This window comes from Sminthopsis crassicaudata, chromosome 2, assembly GCF_048593235.1.
Source record: "Sminthopsis crassicaudata isolate SCR6 chromosome 2, ASM4859323v1, whole genome shotgun sequence".
Taxonomy (NCBI): domain Eukaryota; kingdom Metazoa; phylum Chordata; class Mammalia; order Dasyuromorphia; family Dasyuridae; genus Sminthopsis; species Sminthopsis crassicaudata.
This window is the reverse complement of record NC_133618.1, coordinates 348042621-348064866: the sequence shown is the minus strand read 5'-3', so window position 1 is coordinate 348064866 and position 22246 is coordinate 348042621. Positions and strand designations below refer to the sequence as shown.

The 22246-nt window shown below is 33.9% G+C and overlaps 1 protein-coding gene across 1 annotated transcript in view; it reads right to left on the bottom strand.

Moving 5' to 3' along the window:
* Window positions 1–22246, bottom strand: part of TTC6 (tetratricopeptide repeat domain 6) — a 334483-nt gene that overhangs the window by 216160 nt on the left and 96077 nt on the right. The window contains exons 6-8 of the mRNA XM_074290707.1: window positions 20878–21072; window positions 5959–6088; window positions 2693–2797 (exon numbers count right to left, since the gene is read on the bottom strand). Of these exons, the coding sequence (XP_074146808.1) occupies window positions 2693–2797; window positions 5959–6088; window positions 20878–21072 (430 nt within the window). The remainder of the gene's footprint in view (window positions 1–2692; window positions 2798–5958; window positions 6089–20877; window positions 21073–22246) is intronic.

The following is a 22246-nucleotide window of genomic DNA, read 5'->3' as shown; positions in this document are numbered from 1 at the left end:
TAACCATAATATAATTACCACAAAGTAAACTAAGCAGAGATAATTGTGAAGATTGTAATTTATTTAGTCAAGGATACTTTTAATAGCATCTTTTTCAATTCACTACTTAAAAATTTTCAGATATATTTGTTGATTATATCTTTAATTTTTAATAAAGTACTTGCTTAATGGATTTGAAGCCATTAGTTAAAACATTGTTGGATATAACATAAGAAATCTAAATTTAAAACTGATTTTAAAAATCCAGTGAAGATAAAAATTAAGGGTATCTGGGAGTTGGATTTCTGTCTTTTCCAAACCACACCACAATACGGTGGGGGTATTAGGAATCTAGGCCTAATTTATTTTGTTTTTTTTTTCTTTTAGAGAACGTGACATTAATTCAAAGACAGGCTAGCTATCAGTAACCTGAAGAAATTATAGGGAAATATGTTTCCATGGAAAGTATGTCATCTCTAGGTAGATCAATGAAAAATACCTTCTCAACTCTCAGTACTTTCCTCACTAATGTTCTAATTACAACTTATACTTTACCCAACTATAGTTTACACTTTTATATTCTCCCAGCATTTATATTTCCCAGCCTTTGAACTATTCTCCATTTATCTTTCAATTCTGTACCACCTTCAAAACTTATCCATTGTCTTCTCAATCCAGCATACCTTAATCAGCCATAATAAGAGAAAATAATCAATCTTGAAGATAACTTGTTTTACAAATATATGACTCTTTTCTTCCATTGCCCAAGCAAGAAAACATCGTGGTAAGGTCGGAAGTGCATAGTACTAAATCAATTATTCAAAAATAACTATTCTTATAATTTCTGCTACATATGTCATATATGTCAGTTGAATTCATATTGAAAAATAATTATCATTTGTATGCTGTGATCATATTGCAGTAATCTATCGATAAAATATAAGTATGAATGGGCTGGCTAGGTGATATCTTCTCATTTATATGCAATATAATAATATAAAATATCTCAAAATAAATTATCTTGGGTCACAAAGAAATTGCATATCAGTCATAAATTAGATATCATGTCAATTTCATTGGTATCCCTTGTTTTCTTATACTGACATGTTTTAGGATCAAAATATTACTACATAAGAAGAATGAGTATAGAGTTTTCTCATGAGACCTCCCCAAATCTTTTAAATTTTTAACCTTGAAAACATAGATTATCAGGAATTGAAATAATCTTTAAATAGCATTTAAAGGCAAAATGAATCTTCTCATAATTGATTAGGGACTTCAATTTGGCTAGCTATAGAACAAAATTTTACTTAATTTTCTATAATAGTCATTTTTAATTCATTACAATACTAAATGGTAGCTAAAAGGTAACTTTTAATAAGTACCCTTTTGAATGCAATTCATGGGTTGTCTCTACTGTACATACAAATATAAAAGTAAAGTTTAAAAATGCACAATATTTTATGAGGACCATCTTAGGATAGCTTAGGAAATAGTTGAATATTTTTGAACCACCCCCCACAAAATGTATTCTGTTCATAAAAAGCTAACATTTTGATCCTATTTTTTAGATAAGGAGAAATAGATAAATTATCAACACTCAAGAGATACATTTTCTTTTTTTTTTTTTTATTAATTTTATAATTATAACATTTTTCCCAACATTATCCCTTGTACTCCCTTTTGTTCCAAATTTTTCCCCTCCTTCCCTCCACCCCCTCCCCTAGATGACAGGCATTCCCATACATATTAAATATGTTATAGTATATCCTAGGTACAATATATATGTGCAGAACCGAATTTTGTTGTTGTTGCAAAGGAAGAATTGGATTTGGAAGGTAAAAATAACCTGGGGAGAAAAACAAAAAAATGCTAACAGTTTACACTCATTTCCCAGTGTTCTTTCTCTGGGTGTAGCTATTTCTGTCCATCATTGATCAATTGGAACTGGATTAGATCTTCTCTATGTTGAAGATATCCACTTCCATCAGAATACATCCTCATACAGTATAGTTGTTGAAGTGTATAGTGATCTCCTGGTTCTGCTCATTTCACTCAGCATCAGTTGATGTAAGTCTCTCCTAGCCTCTATGTATTCATCATGTTGGTCATTTCTTACAGAACAATAATATTCCATAATATTCATATACTATAATTTACCCAACCATTCTCCAATTGATGGGCATCTATTCATTTTCCAGTTTCTAGCCACTACAAAAAGGGCTGCCACAAACATTTTGGCACATACAGGTCCCTTTCCCTTTTTTAGTATTTCCTTTTGATATAAGCCCAGTAGTAGCACTGCTGGATCAAGGGTATGCACAGTTTGATAACTTTTTGGGCATAATTCCAGATTGCTCTCCAGAATGGTTGGATTCTTTCATAACTCCACCAACAATGCATCAGTGTTCCAGTTTTCCCACATCCCCTCCAACATTCATCATTATGTGTTCCTGTCATCTTAGCCAATCTGACAGGTGAGTGGTATCAAGAGATAAATTTTTTAAAAAATCATTTGTCACAGAGTTCTACAGCTTATATCTCTTGTGATAAGATTGTTATTTATTATTTGTTGATTTAAACTACCCAGAAACAATATAAAGTATTCAAAACTTTGGTGTTTTAACATATATGGGGATCAAATGCTTTTCATTATATTCATTCACATGGGATATGCTTTCCAAAGCGTAAAAGAATTTATTTAGTATATTACCTCATACTGTGGGTATAAGGTTTGCCTTATGAGAGAGACTGGAGCAGAAAATTTGGGGGGAGCTGGAACCCAAAACATTTTCACAGATCCTGGATACATGGATACCTTTGAAATAAAACAAAATTTGTTAAAATAAAAATTTTTGTCACTATTTCTCCAAGTCACAAAACAGAGGGTGCTAGATTCATTTGATCCCATGACTTGTGAAACGCCTTTATAAGGACTCAAATTCATGATCTCTGTGAGAACAAGTATCAGTTCATTTATTTCTGCTGATCAGGCTGCACAGGCCTTAAATTTAACAATTCTAAGGACCCAGGTATCAAGATGTAGGTGGTTTTATATCAAAACCCTCTCTGATGTAAAGCTAGAGTATTCTCCAGTTTGCTTCCACAAGTAAACAAACCAAATGGCCATGTGCTTCAAATGTCATGGGAAAAAATCCCAAGAAGCTAAAATTCACTCAGAAGTACCAGGAAGAATAGAATCTCAAGAACATTTAAAGTTACAAGAATTTCCATCAAGCTGTCCCAAAAGCATTGAGTTTAGCTAGAATAATTCTTCTTACTTTCCTAGAACTAAGCATGATAAAATAATATTAATTAATCATTTTTGTCAGTGCACACACTGTTATATTATTTTTTATAAGTAACAACAAAAGACATTTCTGATATTAAACAAATCTAGCCCATTCCCCTGAAATGTTTCCTCTGCTAAAAAATTTAGCAATTTTTTCATAGCAGAGCAGCATTTTAGTTCTACATATATTATTGTTACGTTAACAAATGAATACTAATAGTGGCACTGCCTGGTGTGCTACTAATACAGAACTCCAGGTAAAAGCAAAAAAATATGCAAATTATAAACTGGGACATAATCTAAAAAACTTTATTCAGACTATCTCTGTGTTTCTGAGTAAAAGTATATCTAAATTATCCTATACAGATACTACCTATCTCATCCCTCTCAATTTTACCGTAGATGTCAAAACAGTAGGAAACTTCCTTATGTTCTGGTGGGCACATGACAATGTTCTCTTTTGTTTTGCTTTATTTTGTTTTGCCTTCCTTTTCTGTTTTTCTTTTTTCCTTACTCCGTTTTTTCAAAAAAAAAATTTTTTTTAATAGAAAAAAAAGATATTAGGGGACACCCTGTTTTTCAGAGCTAAGGTCCTGCAAGCAAGCTGCACACGAGGATGGCATAACAACAAACCTTTCAATGATCTCAACCACAGCAAAATCCCAGAATTGTTTTGGTCATGAAGCTCAATTTGTTACACTGATCAAATTTGTTAACATTGTTGCTGTTACCCCTCATTGTGAGGGCTCTCTGCTAGCCATTAGTATAAATATTAAGACTTTCTATATTAAGGAGTATTCCCCTTACTATACAGGTGGGACTCTGGCAAATGTATCCTTGTTTGCAAGCTATTTCCCTCATTTTGAATTTAAACTTCTGTTTGATTCTTAACTCTCCTATCTCTAGCCTGCTTTGTTTGGCTCTGGCCATCCACAAGTTAGAGGCCAGTTCCATCTGTTTGACAATCACATCTTCTATCTACTACTATCTAACTACCTTAATAACATCAAGAAATAGGCACAGGTTTTACTTGAGGTACACTGCTTGATTAGCAACTTTGATTTCATTAGGTAAGTACCAAATTTCTTTCCTACTTTGTGCCATACAATCTAGTCAATGAATTATTTTTTGGAAGAAAAAATGTTCTAAATCAATTTATAGTTTTTCCATAGATGAAAACCTTCAAGACTGTGATGATTTAAGATTATATGATAGATATATAAAACAGACAGAAAGTCTATTGTTATTTATCCTTTGGTCTTGAAGAGTACCATAACAACAGGGAGATGATGCTATGACTTGCAAAATGGTTTGGATTTAAGTGAGGGGGCACAGTTCAAAGTTACCAACCTCACTTTCTCCTTCACAGCCATTTGGGTCCAGTGAAGATGACTCTGGTTGCAATGGGAGAACTTGATCTTATTTTTAAGCTTAAGTCTTTCCCAGCTCTTTATTTGATTCAAGCAATGCCCATTCTGTGATTAGAACGTCTAAACGCTATCTGGGAGTTTTAGAGAATTTACAATCAACACTGTGTAATTTGGCAACATAGAAAAATAATGCACTCACAGGCTACAAAAAGAGGTGTGGCTTTTGAGAACAAGAGTACTGCTGTGTGTCTTCTGCCTTACATAGTGCATTCACTTCTGGCAATCACTTTTCCAGAAAGATATCAGTTAACTAGGATGCTTAGAAAAGAGGGCAAGCAGAGTGATTGCAGGATTCTTATTCTTTGGGTGCTGACTGAAAGAAATGAGATACAGCTATAGATTATTCCTATACACTATCAAAATTGGAGAACTTGAAGGAAATATTTTACCTATCTGTTTGTATTAAAGAGATATCCCATTGAAAAGGGTTTAGATTTATTCTATTTGACTCCAGAATACAAATGTATTTTAGTGGATGGAAGAGCAAGTTTAAAAAGTTTTCTAATTAAAATCATCCAAAAGTGGAATCAGCTTCAGAAAGTAAAGAGTTCCCTTTCTTTGGCAGGGTTTAATATAAAGTATTTTATACTTGTTAAATATGATGCAGAAGAAATTTGTTTTTCAAGTATGGTTGTACTAGATAGATAATTGAGGTCTTTTCCATCTCTGAAATAGTGAATCTATAATTCTGAAGCCTAATTATCCATACAAAGAAAAAACAAATGGATGGAAAGCATGTAAGATCCAAACTACAACATGTAATTTATTGTCAGTCCATTAGGATGATTCTAGTTGAGCTCAGAATTTGCGTTTAAGAAAATGCAGAGAATTTTTAAAGATACTAAGATGCTTTCAAAAATAAAATCCCATCTTTTAAAATATCTATGTTCTTCTAATTTTCGGTACAGCTCCAAATCATGTAAAATCACATTAGGTAAAGGATCTAATTTGCATGTGGCCCAATGGGAAATGGAAACACACATGATGGATGTGAGTAGGCTGACATGCATTTCTGATGATGACCTATTAAACAGGAAATGTATAACTAAAAAAGGAGGTGAGCTGGCTGTAGTAGTAATAATAATAATGAATATTTGTACAGCTCTTTAATCCCAATAATGGGATCCACACAATTAAAAACAAACCAATCTCCAGCATAGTAGTAGAAGTATGGGAGAAGGCACAAATTACGTAGACTAAGAAGGCATGGATAGATTAAATACAGCATTACATAAAGTTAACAAAAGCAGTTCTCACCTCTTCTCCTGAGAGATGAAGAGATGGTTTTTCATTAGTTTCTTTCCATTTAACTAACTTTGATGATGTTTCTGAACAAATATTTTCATTTTTGTCCTCAGGTTCTATAGTAGAAATTCCATAGAGTATTCTGTAATGAATTTTCAAAAATTAAGCTAGTTTTAAAAATAATTGTTAATATGATAATATGAACAAATTCATTACTACTTGAAATTTATACAAAATTAGATGCAATCAAACTTTTAAGTGCAGTGAAGAGATTATTTTAATAGTTATATCTGAGTATCACTATAAAATATGTCAAACTAAAGAACCTAGAGGTAACACTATCAAATACCGCTAGCAAAGTAATGTTTAGCCAAATCAATTAAGCAAAATAAGCAATAAAATACTATTCACTCAAGGAAAAAAATTACATTGAAAATGTATGTTTCCCAGATTATTATGATAGTAGGCAATCAACTGAGTTAGTCCACACTTTAAAGAAACAGATAAAACAAGGAACCAAGCTCATAATAAATTAAATAAAAATTATTAGAATGTATTTGTCAGAATTAAAGTGTTTTTGGTGATTCCAAAGTGTTAAGAGACACAAAAAGCCCATCTTAACATGAGATATTTTCCCAGTTATGGCAGTGACTCATAAAATGAATGAAAAAAATATTAAGTACTTGTCAAAACATTATCTTATGACTGCATACATATAGTTTACATCAAACTGCTTACCTTCTCAATGGGGGGGAAAGAGCATGAAGGGAAAAAATTTAAAACTCAAAAGTTTTTAAAATGAATATTAAATTTTTTATATGTAATTGGAAAAAATAAATTATTTTTTGGGAAAAAAACACTATGATAAACACTGGCAGATATAAAGAAAAAGGAAAACAGTCTCTTTCCCTAGAGGAACCCATATTCTTTTTTTTTTTAATTAATTTTACAATTATAACATTTTTTGACAGTACATATGCATAGGTAATTTTTTACAACATTATCCCTTGTACTCCCTTCTGTTCCGAATTTTTCCCCTCCTTCCCTCTACCCCCTCCCCTAGATGGCAGGCATTCCCATACATATGAAATATGTTATAGTATATCCTAGGTACAATATATATGTGCAGAACCAAATTTTGTTGTTGTTGTTGCAAAGGAAGAATTGGATTCGGAAGGTAAAAATAATCTGGGGAGAAAAACAAAAAAATGCTAACAGTTTACATTAATTTCCCAGTGTTCCTTTCCTGGGTATAGCTGATTCTGTCCCTCATTGATCAATTGGAATTGGATTAGCTCTTCTCTGTTGAAGATAGAGGAACCCATATTTTAATGAAGAGTTGCTGTTATTCCATGGAACACTTATGATCTCAAAAGAATCACCCCAGTTTTTAGTACATTTGCCCTCTTGAAATTACTTCATTTTGCATTTGTGTTTTATCAATTTGCCTGTCTGCCCAATAGTTCCTTGAAGTCAGGGGATTATTAAAATTTATTTTTTCATTTTCTTTGCATTCTTTGTGTCTAGAATAATGCCTGATACATAGTAAGCACTTAGTAATTACTTATTGACTGATTATGTAAATATCAGAATGTCTTTTTTTCATGTGTGTGTGTGTGTGTGTGTGTGTGTGTGTGTGAGCACACACACATGCGTGTGCATAGTCAGGATCCAAAGATAATGACTGGGGAGGAAATAAAAAGATAAAGAAGACTCTTACTCTTTTTTCATCCCAACTAGTAGATAGCAGTTGTTTTTGCAAATCCCAGAGGTTGCAAGGAAATGCCTTTCTGTGTAGATCAAAGATAATTTATAGGAAGGAAAATGAAAAGCATTAAAAAAAAAAAAAAGGCAACATAGAATAAACAAACAGGAACCAGTAATTCCCAGCTGATTCATCAGGACAAAGACCTAATGAATAAAGACCATCAATTCCTTCCACATTCCCTAAAACATGGATGCTTTAACAGAACTCCAGCCAAAAGGGTGAGTAGCCAAGATAAGTCTTATACTTTACTACTTGCCCTCTTTAGGCTTCCATTTGGAGAGACTGCCTCTCAGCCACTGATACTGTTACAGAATTACTCCTCACTCTTGCTATGTATATTCTATTCCTGTTACTCCAACTTATGAAGAAGGGAACCCCCTACTTGTGTTTCCCTCTCAGGTATCTTACTATTTTCCATGGGCTCTTTTACGCTCCATCTCTATCCTCAAAACTATGATTTTCCTTCACTTAGGAGAGAAGCAACAACTCAAAAGTCCAGAAAACTATATGGGTACAGGTCATTCTCCCCTCCTGCTATTAGAATCTCCACTCCAAATTTTCAAGAAGGCTGTTATCATTAAATGATTGAACCAAAACTGTGTGATTTTAGCCAAAAGGTGTATTGTGGTTCAAAATAGGTTAAAGCACATTGCCAAAAATAGCATGTACAAAAAAATGACATAAAAACATCAACAAAGACACAAATGACCAGAAAAGCCAATATGGTGATTGAGAATTAGAGAGAAAACAGTTGGACACATCAAAAATTGAGTATTGTTTTTGCTATTATTGTTGTTCCGGTTGAACATCAACTTTTTTAGACTAAAGTACTCCTGGTATGGAAATTCCCCTTTCTTATGCAGATCAGCAGCTGATCAAACAACAAACATTTATTTAGGGTACTGTCTTCTATATGTCAGGAACTTTGAGTTAGGGATAGGAAGGGGAAAAAGAGTGACAACTTTGGAGCATAGGCCATTACTGAGAAAGAAAAACCATTGGTAGACTATTACACCATAGAGGCTTTAGTTAGAAGACAGCAAAAGAATATTAACTACCTGGACAGGGAAGGGTTTTCAGGGGGTTTAAGGACATCAAATACAAATCATCTACAATGTCATTTTTCCAGAACCAGCTGTATTGCTTCTTCCAGAGATTTTAAAAAAGAAAGAAAGCCAATGTCAAATGAACCTGATGGAATTTCTCAACCACCAATGTAAGTAAATTTTAATTTTGACAAAAAGAAACCCACTCACTTATCCCAAATAAGGACCCAATCAGTTGTGGGAGAAGTATTAGTCAAGTTCTTTAGTCTCAACATACAAGCCTTTAGCCTTCTGCATGCAAGGGCATTTCTTCTCCCTGGAATGGACTGAGAGCTTACCCCCAAAGATCTTCTGTGTGACAAATGATGAAAATATCCTTTCCATTATTCTCTAGTCAACCTGTCTACTTTTCTGTCCTTACCTATTCAAACATATTTTGTATGTTTAACTTAAAAGAAATATAGCATGGAATTACAGTATCAGAAATTATTTTAATTTCTCAAAGTAGAGACTTGACTATATATGTGGTAGAGCTATTCAATGAGAGTGTAAAAATGAGTGGTTTTTTTTTTAATTTATTTTTAAACAAAATTGATGATAAGGACTTTAAAAAACCCAGAACATTAACACCATTACCACATGCTCACAGTGACATCTGGTGGCCCTATATTGTCTTACTTTTAAAAAATTCTTGCAGAGCTCAAATATTTGTTTTTCCTTTAACTCACATTCGATGTTAATTGTGTTTTAATTTAATTTAAAGTTTTCTTTAAAAATAAGAGATGATAAAAAGTTATCTAACTGTGTATACCCTTTGATCCAACAGTGTTACTACTGGGCTTATATCCCAAAGAAATTTTACAGAAGGGAAATGTGCAAAATTATGTTTGTGGCAGTCTTCTTTGTAGTGGTGGCAGAAACTGGAAAGTGAATGGATGCCCATCAGTTGGAGAATGGCTGAATCAATTGTGGTATATGAATATTATGGAATATTATTGTTCTGTAAGAAATGACCAACACAATGATTTCAGAAAGGCCTGGAGAGGCTTACATGAACTGATGCTAAGTGAAATGAGCAGGACCAGGAGATAATTATATACTTCAACAACAACACTATATGATGATCAATTCTGATGGATTCAACAATAAGATGAACCAAATCAGTTCCAATAAAGCAGTAATGAACTGAACCAGTTACACCCAGCAAAAGAACTCTGGGAGATGACTGAACCACTACATAGAATTCCCAATCCCACTATTTTTGTCTGCCTGCATTTTTTTATTTTCTTCACAGGCTAATTGTACACTATTTCAAAGTCTGATTCTTTTTATACAGGAAAATAACTGATCATGTATACATATATTGTGAACCAAAATGGGTAAAAAAATATAAGACAAAAATAATGAAAATTGTGATCATATAAAATTTATTACATTAGAAAAAAGCATAGTATAGACAGGGGATATAAAGAAAAATATAAAGGCATGGCTCTGCCTGAGGTTTAAATTCTACTCAATGCATGGCATCTCCACATAACAAATGTGTGGAGGCTGAAGCAGTCAGTTTTTGCCAATGGTCATCATGGATTCTCAGAAATATTTAAAATAAAAAATATTTCTCTTCTAATTCTAGTTGGTTTGTTAATGTCAACATGTTTCAATTTTATATCTTTGGAATTTTCTATTTTATCTTTTATAATCACCTCTATTGCTTTTTGGTTAAGAATTCACTTCTTTCTCCTCAGTAGCTACAAAAAGTATATAATCAGCTTCTCTTTGAATTTCTTTGAATGTTGTGGCCTTAATATTCAAGCTCCGTGTCAATTTTGAATTTATTGTGGAATATAAGATGTTGGTCTAAATTTAATTATCTGTCAGACTGTTTTCCTTTTTACGCAGTAATTTTTTGTCAGTTAAGGAGTTCTTTCCTAGGTAATTGATTTTTGTGGTGTATTTATTGGATATTGGGTTTTTATGTTCAATTATATCTGATTTTCACTTAATCTGTTCCAGAGATGTTTTAAAATTTTTACACCAATATAAAGTAGATGGATGATTATTGCTTTATAATATAGTTTGTTTTTTGGGAGTGCTATACCTCTTTCATTTGTATCTTACTCATAAGTACTTCTCAGACAATCTATCATTTCAAATGATTTGTATTATGAAGAGCCCTATAGGAATAGGCCTTTGGTAGTTGTAGCACCAAATCTGTAAATTAAGAAGTATTTTCATTTTTCTTATATTAGCATGATCCATCTATAAATTGGGTTAAGCAGAGCATTTGTGTTAAGAAGCATTTTATTAATTGTGCCTGTTATAGTTATGTTAGATATAGAACTATATATTAGATATAATATATAATAAATATAGCTATCTATTGAGAATGATTTGATAAATTGACTTCCATTTTGTGCATTTGGAGGTCAAAATGGATTAGATTGGGGGGGGGGTGTGGAGCCAAGATGGCAGAGAAGATACACGCAAATTTCTAAGCTCTCTCTTACCCTCAATACCAACTATTTAATTCAGCCTCAAAAATAGCATTGGACTGGTAAAAACCATGAAGATTAGAAACACAACAACTTACCAGCTGAAGAGAATCTGGAATTTCATCAGAAAAGATCTGTACTGAAGGGCTGGGGGAAAAGACTAGCAGCAGACACTGATAGACTAAAGGATAGCCTACTGTGCCGATCTAGCTGGGTAGCCCTCTAGGTTTACAAAAGCTACTGAGACAGAGGACTCTGGCATAGGCTGATAGCTCTACTCTGCTTACAACAGCAGACCAGCAGAGAAATCAAGCCACTTAAAAAAAAAAACCCGCCACAAACTACCTATAGCTACCCTAAACCAGAAGTGAGTCAGCACAGATCACAGCACCCCTTCTGCTGTCTGGAGCTTTTCCTTGGGGCAATTAAGAACATGCAAGGCAGTGGGACACAGCCAGGGGCAGCCTCTAATCTCACAGTGCGGGGCTCGGCCTGAGGCAGTGGAAATTCCACAGCAGCGAAACTCCTGCAGCAGCGAAACTCCTGCAGCAGCGACTGTGCTTCCCAGGGCAGAGACACTTCCAGTCTGTGCACTGGGGCTATTTGCTGGTCAGCTGCTAATATCCACTGCCCCATGGGGGGGCTTTAGCCTGGGGTTGTGACACTTTCACTATCCAGCCTCTAGCCTCAGGGCAGTCACTAGGCTACACAGCTGTGGGGTTCTTCACTGGGCACACCCACAGCTCGGCTCTGAATCACTTCCAGTGCGGGGGGGGGGGGGGGGGAACAGCCCGTTTACAAGACAGCTGCCTTACATAATATCTCTGTTCTGTAGAGGAAGCTGGTAACACCTTACCCAGAAAGCAGACCCCACAGATTTTAAAAAATGAGTAAGAAATTGAAGAGACGGATTGACAGCTTCTATATAGAAAAAGAGTGGGTTTCCAACTCTGAGGAGACTAACAGTAGACAGTCTCCAGATAATACCCTGAAGAGGAATGTTACCTGGCCCCCATCACATAATTCTCTCCTAGAAGAGACTATTAAAGACTTGAAAAGGGAGTTAGAAGAAAAATGGGCAAAGGAAAGAGAAGCTATGCTAGAGAGTAACAATGTCCTGAAATTTGAATTGGAAAAGATAAAGAATTCACAGGAAGTGCAAGGAAACAAAATTTGTGAATTGGAAAAGGTTAAAAAATCACAGGAAAGTAGGATTTCTGAATTGAAAAAGATAAAGAATTCCCAAGAAAGTAGGATTTGTGAATTGGAAAAAGAAAATAACTCACTTTAAAAAAAACAATTAGTGAAATAGAAAAAAATTCCACAGAGCAAAATAATTCATTTTAAAACTCAATTGGACATATACAAAAAGAACTAAAAAATGTGAATGAAGAAAACAACTCATTAAAAATCAGGACTTAATAGAAATGAATGATTCATTAAGATACCAAGAATCAGTCAAGCAAAATCAAAACAAAAATGAAAAGCTGGAGAATAATGTCAAATATTTACTGGGAAAATTGACAGACCTGGAAAATAGATCTAGGAGAGATAATCTGAAGATCTTCCTGAAGATCTGAAGACTTCCTGAAAATTATGATGAAAAAAAGAGCCTAGATTCTATTTTAAAAGAAATCATCAAAGAGAACTGTCCAGAGATAATAGAAACAGAAGGGAAAATTGGCATTGAAAGAATTCATCAAACACCTCCTGAAAAAGACCTTAACAAAAAAAAAAAAACTCTGCAGAATATAGTGGCCAAACTGCAGAACTATTAGACTAAGGAAAAAATATTGCAAGCAGCCAGGAAAAAACAATTCAAATATCGAGGTGCCACAATAAGGGTCACTCAAGATCTGACTGCATCCACATTAAAGAATCAAAGGGCCTGGAATCTGATATTCTGAAAGGCAAAAGAAGTTGGAATGCAGCCAAGAATAAACTACCCAGCTAAGTTTAGTATTTTCTTCCATGGAAGAAGATGGACATTTAATGAAACAGAGGAATTTCATTTGTTTCTAAGAAAAAACCCAGATCTAAACAAAAAAAATTGATCTCCAACCACAAGACTCAAGAGAAGCAGAAAAAGGTAAAAGGAAATCTTGAGAACTGTATTCTGTTGTGGATGTACAGAAAGTCCACATGTATAATTTGATTTTACTGATATAACATAAAAAAGGGAAGTAGAAAGGGAAAGGGAAAAGTATCAGAAAATGGCAAAGGAGAGATAAAAAGAGGGAAACTACTTGCCAGGAAGAGGCATAGAAAATTTACTACATCTGAGGGAATTTAGAGAGGGGGAGGAAGATTGTGTGAATCTTACTCTCATCAGTGTAGGTTCAAAAAGTTAATAATTGACATATTTGTTTTTCAGAGAATTCTCTCTCACCTCATTAAAAGGGGGGAAGAGGAAAAGGGAAAAGGAAAAGAGTAATAAGGGAAGGGACTTAAAAGGAGGGGGGATACTAAAAAGAGAGGGCTGCATGACACAAGTGGGGCCCATAAGTTTAATACTGGGGAAGGGGTTCAGGGGGGACAAGGGAAAAAAAGCATAATCTGGGGTTAATATGATGGCAGGAAATAGAGAATTAGTAATTTTAACTGTAAATGTGAATGGGATGAACTCTCCCATTAAGCAAAGGTGGATAGCAGACTGAATCAAAAGTCAGAACCCTACAATATGTTGCTTACAGGAAATACATTTAAAGCAGGGAGATACTTACAGAATAGAGGTAAAAGACTGGAGCAGAATCTATTATGCTTCAAGTGAAGTCAAAAAAGCAGAGGTGGCCATCCTTATCTCAGATCAAGCAAATGCAGAAATTGATCTAATTAAAAGAGATAAGGAAGGAAACTATATCCTGCTAAAAGGTAGCATAGACAATGAAGCCATATCAATTCTAAACATATATGCACCAAGTGGTATAGCAGCTAACTCCCTAAAGGAGAAGTTAAGAGAGTTGCAAGAAGAAATAGACAGCAAAACTATAATAGTGGGAGATCTCAACCTTGCACTCTCAGAATTAAATAAATCAAACCACAAAAAAAAAAAAAAAAAAAAATAAGAAAGAAATTAAAGAGATAAATAGAACATTAGAAAAACTAGGTATGATAGATCTTTGGAGAAAACTGAATGGTGATAGAAAGGAGTATACTTTTTTTCTCAGCAGTTCATGGAACCTATACAAAAATTGACCATATATTGGGACATAAAGATCTCAAAATTAAATTCAGGAAGGCAGAAATAGTAAATGCCTTCTTCTCAGATCACAATGCAATAAAAACTACATTCAACAAGAAGTTAGGGGAAAATAGACCAAAAAGTAATTGGAAATTAAATTAATGATTGGGTGAAACAGCAAATTATAGAAACAATTAATCATTTCACCCAAGATAATGACAATGATGAGACATCATACCAAAATTTGTGGGATGCAGCTAAAGCAGTAATAAGGGGAAGTTTTATATCTTTAGATTCAAGTAAGAATAAAATAGAGAAAGAGAAGATCAATGAATTGGGCCTACAACTTAAAAAGCTAGAAAAAGACCAAATTAAAAATCCCCAACTAAAAACTAAACTTGAAATTCTAAAATTAAAAGGAGAAATCAATAATATTGAAAGTAACAAAAACTATTGAATTAACAAATAAAACTAAGAGTTGGTTTTATGAAAAAGCCAATAAAATAGATGAACTTTTGGTAAATCTGATCAGAAAAAGGAAAGAGGAAAATGAAATTGTTAGTCTTAAAAATGAAGAAGGGTATCTTTCCACCAATAAAGAGGAAATTAGAGCAATAATAAGGAGTTACTTTGCCCAACTTTATGCCAATAAATTTGATAACTTAAGTGAAATGGATGACTACCTCCAAAATATAGGCTTCCCAGATTAACAGAGGAGGAAGTAAATTGCTTAAATAGTCCCATTTCAGAAAAAGAAATAGAACAAGCTATTAATCAACTCCCTCAGAAAAAATCCCCAGGACCAGATGGATTTACATGTGAATTCTACCAAACCTTTAAAGAACAATTAACCCCAATGTTATATAAACTATTTGAAAAAATAGGGAATGAAGGAGTCCTACCAAACTCCTTTTATGACACAGACATGGTACTGATACCTAAACCAGGTAGGTTGAAAACTGAGAAAGAAAACTATAGACCAATCTCCTTAATGAATATTGATACTAAAATCTTAAATAAGATATTAGCAAAAAGACTTCAGAAAATCATCCCCAGGATAATACACTATGATCAAGTGGGATTTATACCAGGAATGAAGGGTTTAATATTAGGAAAACTATTAGTATAATTTGCAATGGTCCGGTCTAGCTCCTCTGAAGGGCTCAGAATAAGTCCTTGTCAAGATAAGCAAGAGTCCTTGCCCCACGTTGTGGACACCGATTTATAATGTGCTGTTGTCCCCAGAAGCTGCCGATCGCTCTCTGGGAGGAGATCTGCTGTGTCAACTCAAATCTCTTGGACAGATTCTTCTTCCTGTAGAGAGCCAACTTCCCTTCCTGCAGAGAGCTGCCTCAAGTCTCGTCCAGAAAAAACTCTCTCTTTCCTCCAGAGCTGCCCTCTTTTATCCTCCCAGAGAATGGGTGTAGGATAATGCAAGGCCTTTTGGGAAAAATTACTTCAACCAATGAACTTGCTCCTCCTAAGCATGCAAGCTCCTCCCCAGGAATTCACAAGTCAAACTCCCAGTAAAGGCCAGAACTAGAAAATTGTTAAATACCGACTTAGCACTTAGTAAAAACCTAATATCTCATTATCTCATTAGCACTTAGTAAGAACCTAACAATAATTGAACATATTAATAATCAAATTAACAAAAACTATATGATCATCTCAATAGAGGCAGAAAAAACATTTGATAAAATCCAACATCCATTCCTACTAAAAACACTTGAGAGTATAGGAATAAATGGACTATTCCTTAAAATAGTCAGGAGCATATATTTAAAACTGTCAGTAAGCATCAAATGTAATGGGGAAAAACTAGAACCTTTCCCAGTAAGATCAGGAGTGAAACAAGGTTGCCCACTATCACCATTACTATTCAATATTGTATTAGAAATGCAAGCCTCAGCAATAAGAGTCAAGAAAGAGATTAAAGGAATAAGAATAGATAATGAGGAAATCAAACTATCACTCCTTACAGATGATATGATGGTATACTTAGAGAATCCCAGAGACTCTAATAAAAAGTTATTAGAAATAATTCACAACTTTAGTAAAGTTGCTGGATACAAAATAAATCCACATAAATCCTCAGCATTTTTATACATCACCAACAGAATCCAACAGTAAGAGGTACAAAGAGAAATTCCATTCAAAACAACTGTCAGGAGTATAAAATATTTGGGAATCTATCTACCAAAGAAAAGTTAGGAATTATATGAGCAAAATTACAAAACACTTGCTACAAAAATAAAGTCAGATTTAAATAATTGGAAAGACATTAAATGCTCTTGGATAGGGTGAGTGAATATAATCAAGATGACAATACTCCCTAAACTAATCTATTTATTTAGTGCTATACCAATCAGACTCCCAAGAAACTATTTTAATGACCTAGAAAAAATAACAACAAAATTCATGTGGAAGAACAAAAGGTGGAGAATTTCAAGGGAAGTAATGAAAAAAAAAAATCAAATGAAGGTGGCCTAGCTGTACCTGATCTAAAACTATATTATAAAGCAGCAGTCACCAAAACCATTTGGTATTGGCTAAGAAATAGACTAGTTGATCAGTGGAACAGGTGAGGTTCACAGGACAAATAGTGTACAACTACAGCAATCTAATGTTTGACAAACCCACAGATACCAACTTTTGGGATAAGAATTCATCATTTGGAAAAAACTGTTAGGAAAACTGGAAATTAGTATGGCAGAAAGTAGATATGGATCCCCACTCTTAACACCATATATCAAGATAAGATCAAAATGGGTCTATTATTTAGGCATAAAGAATGAGATCATAAATAGATTAGAGGAACATAGGATAGTTTACCACTCATACTTGTGGAGGAGGAAGGAATTTATGACCTAAGGAGAACTAGAGATCATTATTGATAGAAGATTTTGATTACATCAAATTAAAAAGCTTTTGTACAAACAAAACTAATGCAAACAGGATTAGAAGGGAAGTAACAAATTGGGAAAATATTTTTACAGTTAAGGGTTCTGATAAAGGTCTCATTTCCAAAATATATAGAGAACTGACCCTAATTTATAAGAAATCAAACCATTCTCCAATTGATAAATGGTCAAAGGATATGAACAGACAATTCTCAGATGATGAAATTGAAATTTATATCCACTCATATGAAAGAGTGTTCCAAATCACTACTGATCAGAGAATTGCAAATTAAGACAACTCTGAGATACCACTACACATCTGTCAGATTGGCTAAGATGACAGGAACAAATAATAATGAATGTTGGAGGGGATGTGGGAAAACTGGGACACTAATACATTGTTGGTGGAGTGGTGAAAGAATCCAACCATTCTGGAGAGCAATTTGGAACTATGCCCAAAAAGTTATCAAACTGTGCATACCCTTTGATCCAGCATTGCTGCTATTGGGCTTATATCCCAAAGAAATGACTGAAGAGGGGAAAGGGACCTGTGTGCCAAAATTTAAGTACAATTAACTGCAATTTATTAACTATAGTGGTATGACAGTGGCTTTTCTGTGTTCTTTGTTTCTGGACATTTAATCAGCCATATTCCCTGACAACATTAGCTCAAATTCTAGCTTATGGGTAATATAGGCCCCTACTCTGGTTCATAGTTCTTTACTCTATTGCTTTAGAGAGTTTTTATTAAATGTACTCAGAATAATTCCTAACACTTAGGCAGAAATTTGATTCTCTGCCTTAATTTAAATTTATTTTTATGTCTACCTATACCCAAGCTCTTTATGATTGCAGAAAAATTAAAGTTAACAGAAATGTTTAAGTAAAGACCTACTCTTTCTTTCTTCCTTTTCTTGTTATGTCTGTATTAGCTCAGTTGCTTAAATGCTAGGTGGGTCTTGGAAGGGAAAGGAGAAAACTCTTAAAATATGAAAGGAGAAATAGATAAATTGGAAATCCTAGAAACTATACAATTGATTTTAAAAAAAGTTAGTCTTCTGAAAAGACTAAATTGATAAATGTGTAGCCTTGCTGCAATGTTAGCTTCTTTTAATTTTTTTTAAGTTATTGGCTTATTTTTCCTCTGAAAACTACTATTTAGTAGCACCTTGGAAATTTTGATCTGTTGTTTCATCACTATTGTGCTTTTTTCATATTGTTATTAATTGAATGGAATATTATTATGCTAAAAGAAATGAAAAAGTATGAAGAATTAAGAGAAGTTTTTAGATTTGTATAAATTAATATAATGGAAATGATCAGAATCGAGATTATAATAATGTAAAGGAAAACAACTTTAAAACCATTAGAATTTGGATCAATTTAATGGACAATCATGATGAAATATACTTCTCTTCCCTTTGAAGAGAGGTGGTAGACTACAGATAAAAAATAAGATATATGCTGTCAGATGTAAACAATGTAACAGTTTATTCTCTTAATAGTACTTTTGCTGCAATGATGGGTTTTCCTGAGAAATCGGAATTGGTAAATGGCAACAGTATTTTTTAAAGTATCAATGAAATAGGGGGTAGCTGAGTGGCAGCTAGGTGGCGCAGTAGATAAAGCACCAGCCCTGAATTCAGGAGGACCCGAGGTCAAATCTGGTCTCAGACACTTAACACTTCCTAATGGTATGATCTTGGGCAAGTCACTTAACCCCAGCCTCAGCAGAAAAAAAAAAAAAAAGTATCAATGAAATATTTAAAATAAAAATAAATATGAAAATGTTTATTGAATTAAAAACTTTTTTTTTTTTTAATTTTATTCATTTTTCCAAATTATCCCCTCCCTCCCTCCACACCCTCCCCCCGATGGCAGGTAATCCTATACATTTTACATGTGTTACAATATAACCTAGATACAATATATGTGTGTAAATACCATTTTCTTGTTGCACATTAATTATTAGCTTCCGAAGGTATAAGTAACCTGGGTAGATAGACAGTAGTGCTAACAATTTACATTCGCTTCCCAGTGTTCCTTCTCTGGGTATAGTTATTTCTGTCCATCATTGATCAACTGGAAGTGAGTTGGATCTTCTTTATGTTGAAGATTTCCACTTCTATCAGAATACATCCTCATACAGCATTGTTGTTGAAGTGTATAGTGATCTTCTGGTTCTGCTCATTTCACTCAGCAACAGTTGATTTAAGTCTCTCCAAGCCTCTCTGTATTCCTCCTGCTGGTCATTTCTTACAGAGCAATAATATTCCATAACCTTCACATACCACAATTTACCCAACCATTCTCCAATTGATGGACATCCATTCAACTTCCAGTTTCTAGCTACAACAAAAAGAGCTGCCACAAACATTTTGGCACATACAGGTCCCTTTCCACTCTTTAGTATTTGAATTAAAAACTTAAAGGGGCATTAGAATGTTTGGAAATAATTTTCCATAATTAATTAAGCTGAGAAAAAATAAAAATCAGAATTATTTTGGGAGTATCTAGTCTAAATGGTCTGAAATGAAATATGCAAAGTCAAAGAACTTGTATAGGTACAAAGGAATGGTCACTTATACAGTACTATTATGCTAAAACACTGTATCACTTTGAAAGGACAGTTCAACATAAAGGAAAGTTATTGGATATATTGGATGATACAGCAATTCTGAAATATTCAAAGTCCTTTCCATAAGAATTTTTTCAATATTTAGCTAAGACAAATTCCTTTAAATGATGATTAGCTAATGACCATTACAAATATTTCCCCCCAAAAAGTTCATCAATGATGTGAATTCTGAATTTTAAAACAATTGTGAATCAGGAAACTGAAATATCCATTTGATGTAGATGATCTTTATCTCCTTTTAAAAATCCATTAAACTACTTTTCCTTTGAATTCATTTTGTGGTTGTTCTCAGAGCTGTAATTTACCATTATTCCTGTTCCTATAGGTATATTCCCCAAAATACCAACTGATTCCTAGGAAGTTAGGTGCCACAATGGACAGAAGGTAAGCCTTGAGGCAGAAAGTCCTGAGCTCATTTCCACCTTGGGACACTTATTAACTGTGTGATCATGGCCAAATTACTTAATCTCTGCAATATCTTCAAATTCAAAAATAGATATGACTACAATATTTGTTCTCTGGGTTGTAGCATAGATCAAATGAGAGTAAAATGTGCTTAGCACACTGCTTGCTACAAAGTAGTTAATTAACAAATGCTCCCCCCCCCCATGCTCAAAAATCAATTGATACTGATTTTTCTATGGTATCATAGATTTTGATGATGTGCTTTACACCAGCCCATAGTTTCCCCTCCAGATTTCTACACAATTATCCACAGTGGTGGGGAATAGGCAAAGCAATCATCATGAATCTTATAGATAAGACAAAATATGGAGCACAAAAATGAGTATCTCTGAGAAGCTAGTACCAAACCAGTCCCATTCAATCCAACTTTCAAAGAAGACTTGATTCATATTGACAATATTTTTAAACATAGTGCATTAGAATATGAGAAATACATACCTGTTTTTTTCTTTTTCATTCCTAATAGAATCATCTATAGAGTCTCTTTTATCACTTCTAAGAAAAGTATCGTGGCCTGCTTTGTCTTTAGTGTGATATATCCTAGAAGCCAGTTGTAAATCAGTAGGTAACACAAATTCTGGGGCAGCAATACATAGTTTATGAAGAGTATGAGTAGACTGCTTATGTGGAATCCTAAAAATGAAAAAAATGTGTCACTGTATTTTGGCATTTTATTACCTATAAATACACAACACTAATTTATATTAATAATGTAGTCTGATGTAGATCATCAGATTTTAAATATTTTTAATCAAAGAAAATTATAAGATCAAATACCACAGCCTCTGGGATATGGCCAAAGCAGTTCTTGAGGGGAAATTCTTATCATTAAACACCTTCACCAACAAATGTGAACTGGATATGCAATTTTAAAAAGTTAGAAAGTCAAAATACACAACAATAGAAATTCTGAAAATCAAAGAAGAGATCAAATAAAACCCTAAAAAGTTATTTTATTGATAAATAAAACTAGGAGCTATTTTAAAAAACCGAATAGCTAATAAAATAGAAAAACTATTAGTTAACCTGAGTTTTTAAAAGAATTTTTTTTAAAGAAGAAAATTAAATTGCCAGTATAAAAAAGGAAAAAGGAAAATTCAGTTGGATATGAATTCTAGAACCTAGATTTAGAATGTAAATGTCACTATCATTACCACTTTTGTTTGATTGCTGATGAATAATGTTTACAGTGTCTGGCACAGCAATTGATGTAGGCAAACTGGTATATGCAGAATCACTGTTGGGTGATTATTGTTGTTGGGTGATATTGGTTAATCAGAGGAAAAAGCTCACATTATTGTTTTTTGGGCCTAGTCTTTGGTGTAATAGTATGGTTAGTCACTTGTGGAATAAATATGGGCAGCAAGCAAGAGTCACACTGTTCATGAGTTCCAAGTCATGAACATTCTTCTCATCATTATGATGAGGGTGGAGGTCCCTTTAAGATTCCTTTCTAATTGCCCAACCTATGGCTGACCTTGATTCACAAATCCTGGTCAAAGGCACCCTTTGAATATCTGGGCCTAGCCCCCACCATCATTAGCTTAGCTTCCCCCAGACCTCACCTGATCTGAGCTAACTGAAAAGCCCGCCCAGAACTTAGGGGTACTGCCCATCATCCTTTGGGTATAAAAAAAACGAGCCGGAACACCGTCATTGCAGTGGCCCTCCCAGCCAACACATGGTATCCTTCCAGCCGTGTAGGGGTTCCTTCCCGGCTAGCGGCCACCTTCGGCCCTGGGGTCTTTCTAATTGAACTTTACTTCCAAATTTCTACAATAAACCTTTTATTTATCAATCTAGGTTT